A 9,677-nucleotide genomic window follows, 5' to 3' on the forward strand; every position below is an offset into this window, starting at 1 on the left:
CTCTTCCTTACCACATGGAAAGTAGCAATTAGTGAAAATAGCATTAAACACTGGTGGTGTAGTGGTTAAGGCATGTGGCTGCTAACCAAAAGGTTGGTGATTCGAATGCACCAACCGATCCATGGAAGAACTGAGGCAGTCTGTTTCCGTAAAGATTTACAGCCTTGGAAACCCTATAGGGGTTGCTGTGAGTTGGAACTGACTCAATGGCAGTGAGTTTGGTTTTTTAGTTTGGTATGGCTATTAAGTACATAATTACAAAAAATCATTTTACCTTGTTGATCAATTGTACAAATTATATGTCATCAAACTTACTATTCCCATAAATACTCTCAATTATTTACAAACAAATCAATGTGCAGCATGTCCTTAGACTTTTGACAGCTTAAAGATTATGACTGTATCTTCAACATAGTTCATATTTGGAAAACACCTTTGAAAGGATTAGTATACTGAATTTATGGGCATACAGAAGAATTAGACATGCAGGCTGTGTAGAGAAACAGAATTTTAGGATATCGAGAAGGAAAAAAACAAATATGAAACCGACCAAGTTGTGTCACACAGTTCTATTACTGTTCCAACCAGGATGTCTTGCTTGCTTCCCCGCTACGGGAAAGGCTCAGGTTGGGTGGATCACTTGCTTGCAAATTCATCTATTAGATAATCAGGAGGTGACACAGGAGAATCAGTTAAGAGTGCTGATTTCAGTTGGCTAATCAGAAGATTCAGCACTGCTGTCGTATCCATCAGGAGTGTCCGAGGACACACTAGGAGAAGAAACCGTCAGTCAATGATAACAGAATCTGAGAGATCTCTGTACATACTTTGCTTTGTCTACAAATGAATGCAAAACACATGAAGCAAAGAACTGGCACTAGTTACAAAAGCAGTTTCACAAGAGCAGTACAACAAAACCATATATGTTAATCTATTAATAACCACTAAAAACCCACTCACTGTCTTTACCATTGAGATATATTATGACCTGTTTTTTTAGGCATACTCTTCAATTCTCTCAGCCTAACAGAAGTAGAAAAAAATCCAAAGTAGAAAGGATGGGCTAAAGAAGTCTTTCTTTACAAGCATGTATTTTTATGTATTTCTCCAAGACCTCTTTAACCTAACGTCAAAAACACACTTCTAAAAATGTATCCACCATTATAGCAGTGTCACTCACACAGATGAGAGAGAACAAAAGTTAATTGTGGCCATTTGGGATTAACTTTATAACTTCTAAAAAAATTCAATAATGTACCAGTTCTGAAAAATATACAATGGTCAAAGTAGACTTAAAAACCAAGCAAAAAATGGCCAATCACTGTGTAAAGGACTCATGTTAAATACTTACCACACAGTTGTATCTGGCAACTGGGTAGGATCAGAAGAAAACATGTTGGTTGAGCCCTGGAAAAACCTCTTTGGTGGATTATCTTCAGGTGCCATTTCACCTATGACAAGACAGCAGTTCAAGGTAGTAAGATTTAAAAATATCTTTATTATGCTTTTTTATTGCAAAAATAATACTTGTTCATTGGAATTAATTTCTAAAAGAAAAATACAAAGAAAAGATTTAAATTACCATTATCCAGCAACAACCACTTTTTAGTAATTCCTGCATATTTGTGTATTACACAATTTTTTTAAAAAAAATAAAATTGGGTTCATACTGTATACAATACCAATATGTAATCTATTTTCTATTTTTAAAGATTAGTATTTGCTCATATTATTAATTATTATTCTATAACATGATATTATAGGTAATAAGCCTATACCATAATTTAATCTCATTCCTTATTTTAAACCGTTAGATTGTTGCTACCTTTATTTTACTATTAGATATAGCACACAATGAACTAAATAGATAAATTATTTTATAGCACATAGTGAATGGAATATATTTTCAGAAAATAAGTAGAAACATCTCATTTCCAAGAATTGTGTTGCTATGAACTTCATCCTTGAAGTAAATGTTAAAACCTGTACAATGTTTCACATTCATATAACCATGCTTAGATGTGAAAAAAAAAAATTGACATTCAAGCCTATATCTTCTAGGGTGGAATATATGTAGATGAAAGAACACTAAGGTCATCTACCCATTAAAAAATTATGCCCATAGACAGCGATTCCACAGACATTTATAATCATGGCTGCTTAGGCTTTAGAGAGAAGACTGTTAGGCCAGACTACCCCTCTAGCATTAAAGAAAAGCTACTCAGCTCTCCTTTCTGGTTTCAATTAAAAACAAAACTAATCCAAACAAATCATCTTTGAACAAAATTAACATTTTCTTTGCTAAGAGTAGTACTGCTCATAAAACAATATTTATAATTGGTCAATTTCTGCTGCTTTCTCAGAATTCTCACTTTAAGCCTTACTTGCTCTTGCTTGTTCCTAATGGGAGTCACTGCTGTTAATCACCATAATGCCTTCATATGCTTGGGAGACTCTTCATCTCACACTCTCTTACACACACACACTTGCGCCTAACTCATGGTGACACCACATATGATGGATCATGCAATGGATCAGACGTGGTAGGGGAGAATTCCAATTTTATTTCCCCCTTTGTGATCGCTTTTGATTTTTATACTATCTTTTCCCATATTTTATTTGTACTAATGGGTCACAAGTGGGTTCCGGTTTCTTGTTTTAGAAAGGAATATTCATATTCTAAAATATGAAAATAAAATTAGGTTGATCTGTTACTACATCTGGCCAAGATGAATTGTGACCAAATCTGTAGAGGGTATGTTTCAGAGGGTGTGACTTAAAATATAGACTACGCGGTACATCCAGAATTCACTTGAGAGTCCCCTTAGGGACACTTCAAGGAAATCAGGCAGTCATCCTTCCATGCAGCTAAAAACCAGGAAGAAAAGCCTTGTGTGGCTGTCCATGACACGCCACATCTACTGACATATCATGGGCAGGAACCAAGTCTATTATGTCAAAGTTGAAATCTAAACACAATTTTTTAAATCATAAATTCTACGAAAATTCCAGGTACTTCCGATATAATAAAACATGTTCTGTGTAAATGTTTTAAAAGGAGAACTATTTTACTTTGGTAAAACACTGCTTTCAATTTAAGCATCCCTCAAACAAAAACAAACCCATTTCTGTCGAGTCGAATTCTGACCCATAGCAACCCAAAGAACAGACTAGAACTGCCCTGCAGGGTCTCCAAGGCTGTCATCTATAGGGAAGCAGACTGCCACATCTGTCTTCCTCAGAGTGGCTAGTGGGTGAGAACTGCTGACCTTTTTGTCCGCAAATTAGTGCCTTACCACTGTGCCACCGGGGCTCCCTTAATGTAAGCATATGTTATGTTAAACACTCAAGCAATTCCAACTTCGTAACAGCTCTCGAACTGGAAATGTTGATGTATTATTTGAATGTGTTTTTCAACATTAGCCTAAAATTCATAGCACAGGCAAAAAACCCTTATGCTTAGTCATTGATGCAACGGGCTTGGTTTGGAAAAGAGTGTTTTCCAGAATTTTTCTAGTCCTAAATAGTCTTAGAATACTACAGTAAGTGCATGCTGGATGAGGTATGTTGCTAGTGCTATCAGGTATGTTATGACTGCTATTATTTAATCTACAACATATAGAACACTGAAGTATATTTTAATTTCTTTCCCTATAGTTTTGCTCTTCTTTTTCTTCTTTCCCAATTTAATGACTTTCTCACAAATATACATTTTTAAACTTTAATCTCCTCTCCTATTTACCCATTCCCTTCTTCTAATTAAAGTTCTATTAAACATACAGTGTGATAGTGATATTAACAAAAATGGAAGAAGGGCAGTGTTTAGTGAGGTAGGGCTGAGAAATGGGCTCCAGGACTGTAGGAGCTAATGGCCCTCCCCAAATGCCTATTATACTCCACGGCCCTCTGTTACTAAGAAGGTGGGGCACTTTCCCTATGTGTAACCAAAAATAACCCCCATAAAAAAGAACACACACCTTAGCGTACATTGTTAATTGCAGATGTAATTTGTGTCAACATGTTCACATAATAGCAATCTGTGCATGTGCGGGAGGGACAGGTTGAGATTCAGCAAAATACTGACTCACTCTATTTATTTCTTCCTTCCTTCACTCTCCATCTTGTTTCATGAAAGTACTGAAGGCAGCTAGAGTGGTGAATTCCACTTATATAATGAAAATCATAATGGACTACACTAGAATTCAGTTTCTCAGTTGACATTTATATAGTACTTTATAGTTTTCAAAATATTTGTACACATATTCTTTTCATTTCAATAAAATGAAATGCCTCTAGTGACTTACCACATCTACCATAAACCAATCAATCCTTTAAAAAAACCCTTATTTTTGGATAACACGATTTTATGTTATATTTTATTAAAATAATTTTGAGTTGTAGTAGTATCTGCTGGTAGGTAAAGTACCTTTTCTTTTACATGATCCAGGGACACTTGGTCTAGCACTGTTGATGGTGCTCTGACTTGTTCTAGAATAAAATCATCACGATCATTACAAGAAAAAATTCGAACAAGATCAGCTTCGATTATTTCATTATAACACGTCTAAGGACACACACTAAAAGAAGACCCAATGTATAGTGCATGTCAAATGTTTGTATTGCTTTTCTCTAAATATGGATAAAAACAGGAATGGCTCTGGGGCAAACTATCTTCTAATTCATAAGGATTTAGGAATTTCACAAGCTGTGGCCCAAAAGCTATAAAGACCTACTGTCCTGATGTGACCTGCCTTGAATCAAGGTGAGACTCATGGGTGGATGAGAGAGTCCGGTTACTTACAGTTCTAGAGACAGTTCTGATTCCTACTAATGAGCCTACTCAGAGGAAGAGACTGTGCTCAAACAAGACTCATGAATTTCTGAATTCCTCACATGTTCTCATTCACTTTCCTTTTTTCAATATACAAAACAATAAACCCAAACAATGATGTTTTAATGTAGCTTGTTGTTGTTGTTGTGTGCCGTCGAGTCGGCCCCGACTCATAGCGACCCCTCCTTGGGTTTCCGAGGCAGTATCACTACGGAAGTAGGATTGCCCAACCTTCCTTCCGAGGAGTGGCTGGTGGGTTTGAACCGCCAGCCTTCTGGTTAGCAGGCAAGTGTCTTAGCCACTATGCTACCAGAGCTCCCTTTTAATGTAGCTAGGAAAATAAATTACTACTTTTTATAAGTAGTAATTTAAAAAAGGAAGAAGGGCAGCGTTTAGTGACGTGGGGCTGAGAAATGGTAGCTAGGAAAATAAATTACTACTTTTTATAAGCAATTCAGTATTTCTAGATAATTTAAACTTAATTGTACATCGTCACGTAGGATGGGGAATAGGGTTTGGAAACAAACTGCTGCAATTCACAGAAGTTTGCAAAGATGGACAAAATGACTGCTGAAACCAAATGGGAACAGAGGTTTGACAGCTGCCACTTGCTCGGAAAGCAGATCCGTGGTACCCTGGGAGGGTGGGGAGGTGGTAGGAGGAAATAGTTTAGGGTGTGGGAACTGTTCTAGATCATGATTATGGTTGTGGTTACATGATTATACACAATTACCAAAATTAATCAAACCATATATTCAAAATAGGTAGATTTTATTTTATGTAAATAATACTTTGAGAAATGAAAAAGAAGGGACAAGTATTACTTATAATCATATATACGATAGCAAAATAGTTGTGACTTAGAGCTGAGTTCATTCTGAATCATGGGGACCCCATATGTGCAAAGTAGAACTGCTCCATAGGGTTTTCAAGTTTATGACCTTTCAGAAACCGATCACTAGGCCTGTCTTTGGAGGTGCCTCTGGGTGGGTCTGAACTGCCAACCTGCTGGCTAGCAGTCAAATAATGAACCATTTGTACCACCCAGGGATGCAAAATACACCCCCTAGAAGAGTTGGGCGGTGAAACATTAATATTTCATAAATATTTCAAGAAACAGACTTTTAGGCAGTCCTTTCTCACCTTCCCAACCCTCCATGAGGAAGAAGATACTGGGGGTACCGGAATTAAATCAATGTGACTTGGAGAGGACAGTGTCTTTAAATCATCATCACTCTGTGTAAGAGAAAGCAGTGTATAATGATAGCACCAACTGCTTACTAATCAAGTACTTAGGGAGACAGCTGCTGCCTGGGGGAGGGGTCCTTACTACTGAGGCCCTGGCTGTCACACAGTGAGGAGCTCTCACCATCCTAAAGCAAGCATAAGCCCAAGGTCCACTTCAAGAAGAAAAGACACCCTTTGCCTTTTGGAGAACAGAGCTACATGGAGGTTGAGGGACTTCCTAGCATCTCAGAAAGATCTAAAATACAAGTCCTCGATATTGAACAATACCTAAGCCTAAACTGCAACTTTTCTCTTTGATTGGACCTGTGATTTGTTGTCAAAAACTGCAATACTATACCGAGGCAACACATAAATGATATGCCAGGAAGAACTACCAAAAACCAAACCAAATCCACTTCCATCAAGTTGATTCTGACTCATGGCGACCCTATAGGACAGAGTAGAATTGTCCCATATGGCTTCCAATGAGATATATCTTTATAGAAGCACATTGCCTTATCTTTCTCATGTGGAACGGCTGGTGGGTTCGAACCTTCAACCCTTTGTTTAGCAGCCCAAAGCTTTAACCACTGTGCCACAGAGTTCCTAGGAATAACTATACAGGTATGAAAAAGATGTTTATATATTTTATGCAGACAAAATCAGTACTCTTTTCTTTTCCCAGACACAAGCAAAGTTAAACTAGTCTATTGCATGTTCCCTCCCTCCTCCTAACACACGCAGCTCTCTCCTCCACTCACTCCTGCCAACACTAACGGAATGAGAATCGACTCAGTTCAGGGGACTCAACAGCAGCTATAAAGTGTATCACCACCAAAACCTGACAAGGGACAGGCTCCAGAGCTTATCTACTCATTCCACAGGACCTAAATCAGGGCTGCATGCCCATCTAAGGCATTTGGGGCTCAAAGGAAAAGAAGGTGTCACTACTTCTGCTGATGATCCAATTTCTTATTGAATAACTCCCAAATCTGGAAAGTTACATCAAAGCAGAATCTCTCCTACCCAAATTTCAGCCTAATTCTTCTTGTTCTGTCATTATCTGAGATGCTATGGAAAAGAATATTAACCATTATTTGATGACTACAACAAATTAACCATAATATATAGCTATCACCAACATTAAAGAATGTTAGCAAGGGATGTAACCAAATTCTAAAAATACTGAAATTGAAGATTGTATATTACATGTTGATGGGGGTATATGTGTTACAGGCATAAAAATGTAGTATTTTACTAATAAAACTATCATCAGAGGTTTAAAACTCTAATATACAGTTAATAAATTATGTAGAGGGGAGTAAAATCATTTATTACTTTGTTATCTAAGCATTTTAACCAACACAACTGAACTCTTTTCAGGCCCACTAGGACAGAGGGAAAGCTGGTCTAGCACAGTGATGGTTTTGTATCATACAATTGTTTACTGTGAACTCCACTTACAAACTAGGATAGTAACTTTTATGAGTAAATCACAAACTGTGTCTTAAGAAGCAATAAAATTATGCAGCAAATACAATCTTAGTTTCAAATGAGAACTCAGATTTCTACAAATTACAGTCAAATTAGCTAACACCAATGCTGCAAGTCAGCAATAACTTCAAATTTTCTACAAAACTTAAGTGTTAACATTATACCAGGTTTAAATTTTCTTCCCAAAATTGATTGATCTGAATGGAAGCTTGTATCTCCCTATTAAAATAAGAAATCACTAATACAGTTTGCCTACTTAAAAGAAAAGCTATATTTGAATATACTATTGACCAGTCTAAAAGGGATCACAATAGCAGGTCCTAGAGAGAGTGGGGAAAAAATGTGGAACAAAACTCAAAATCATAAAAAAAAAGTCTGATAGAGACTAGTGGAACCCCTGACACTATGGTCCTTAGACATCTTTCAAGCCTGGAACTGAACTCACATCTATGGCTCAACTTTCAGCCAGACAATACACAGGCCTATAAGGTGAACAGTAACACCAGGGAGGTACATGCTCCTTAGAAAAACCAACTATACAAGATTAAAAGGGTAGCATTTGCCCAAGGACAAAGCTCAGAAGGCAGGAAGGCATAGGAAAGAAGGAGAAATGGAAATGGGAAACACAGGGAGGAAGTGGGATGAGGAATGCTAGCTACATTGTGGGGATTACAATCAATGGCATGAAACAAAATGTGTATGAATTGTTGAGTGGAAAACTGATTTGTTCTGTCAATCGTCACCCAAATCACAATAAAAAGTGGTTTTTTTTTAAAAAAAGAGGAAAAAAAGTACAGTATAATACTCACTGTTCACAAGTTGCTTCTCTATCGAGAAAATCCATACTTTCTTCCTGAAAGGGAAAATGAGAACAAACTGAATATCCAGTTCCTGTGGTTTTACAGTTTAAATTCACTTGGATGCACCTTTAACTCACTGCCGTTGAGTCAGCTCCAACTCATAGTGACCCCTCCTAGGGTTTCCGAGGCCGTATCTCTACGGAAGTAGATTGCCCAACCTTCCTTCTGAGGAGTGGCTGGTGGGTTTGAACCACCAGCCTTCTGGTTAGCACTCAATGCCTTAGGCACTACACCACCAGAACTCCTTTATTGTTATTCAAAAAGAACTAGCCAAGAGATGGGAGTCCTGGTGGTGAATGATTAAGAATTTGGCTGCTAACTGAAACTATATAAGATTATAAAAAATCTGGTTTGAACCCACCAGTGGCTCCAATGGAGAAAAAAACCTGGTGATCTCTCCCATAAAGATTATAGCTGAGGAAATCCTATGAGGCAGTTCTACTCTGTCCTCTAGGGTTGCTAGGAGTCAGAACTGACTGTAGAATACATAACAATAGAAGAGATAGAGGGTAAATGAACTTGACACACGTGTCCACGTCTCTACTCTTCATTGTTGCACCTACCACCAATCCAAAAGATGTCTTCCTTACTCATCACAGCACATCAGGTATGCAGGAACTGATTAGATGAAGTATTCTAGGCCTTTCTTTGTTCAAAACATCAAATATTCAAAATCACACAGTTTTCCTTTCATTAATACTATATCAATAAATATTACTCAAAACCCAAAACAAACTTAATGTCTATCAGTAGAGTTTGCTTAAGTAAATGATGGTACAAACATGATCTAAATCTATAGACATTGACACTGAAAAACATGTATTACATAATAAATGAGAGAAAAACAGATTCTGTCCATGTAAAATTATGTATATGCATGTACACATACATGTATACACGTGCACACACACATACACACACACACACATAAAAAAAGAGGTATTTAGGATGATGTTCACCAGAAATTAATAGCAATTAATCAATGAGTAGTGACAGTTGGGGTAATTTGTTCTTTCTTTCTTTGTACTTTATATTTTTTGACTTTTTAATAATAGGTTGTTGTTATTGTTGTTATATGCCGTCAAGTCGGACCCAACTCATAGTGGCCCCACCTTGGGTTTCCGAGGCAGTATCACTACAGAAGTATTTTTCATAAAAATAGTTATTTTGAAAAATAACCCACAATCCAAATTCCTCACCCTGCATTCTTAAAAACATATTTCACACCTAACAGACTATCTAGGACAGTGCTGGGAAAGTAGCTG

The 9,677-nt window shown here is 37.1% G+C and overlaps 1 protein-coding gene across 1 annotated transcript in view; it reads right to left on the bottom strand.

Moving 5' to 3' along the window:
* Positions 1 to 659: 659 nt before the first annotated feature.
* The window catches only part of PABIR3 (PABIR family member 3), a 32,668-nt gene continuing 23,650 nt past the window's right edge, over positions 660 to 9,677 (bottom strand). The window contains 5 exon segments of the mRNA XM_007950743.1: positions 660 to 689; positions 691 to 770; positions 1,352 to 1,451; positions 7,717 to 7,771; positions 8,362 to 8,405. Of these exon segments, the coding sequence (XP_007948934.1) occupies positions 660 to 689; positions 691 to 770; positions 1,352 to 1,451; positions 7,717 to 7,771; positions 8,362 to 8,405 (309 nt within the window).

The sequence above is a fragment of the Orycteropus afer genome, unplaced genomic scaffold (assembly GCF_000298275.1).
Source record: "Orycteropus afer afer isolate SDZICR_OR568_19922 unplaced genomic scaffold, OryAfe1.0 scaffold00287, whole genome shotgun sequence".
Classification (NCBI taxonomy): Eukaryota; Metazoa; Chordata; class Mammalia; order Tubulidentata; family Orycteropodidae; genus Orycteropus; species Orycteropus afer.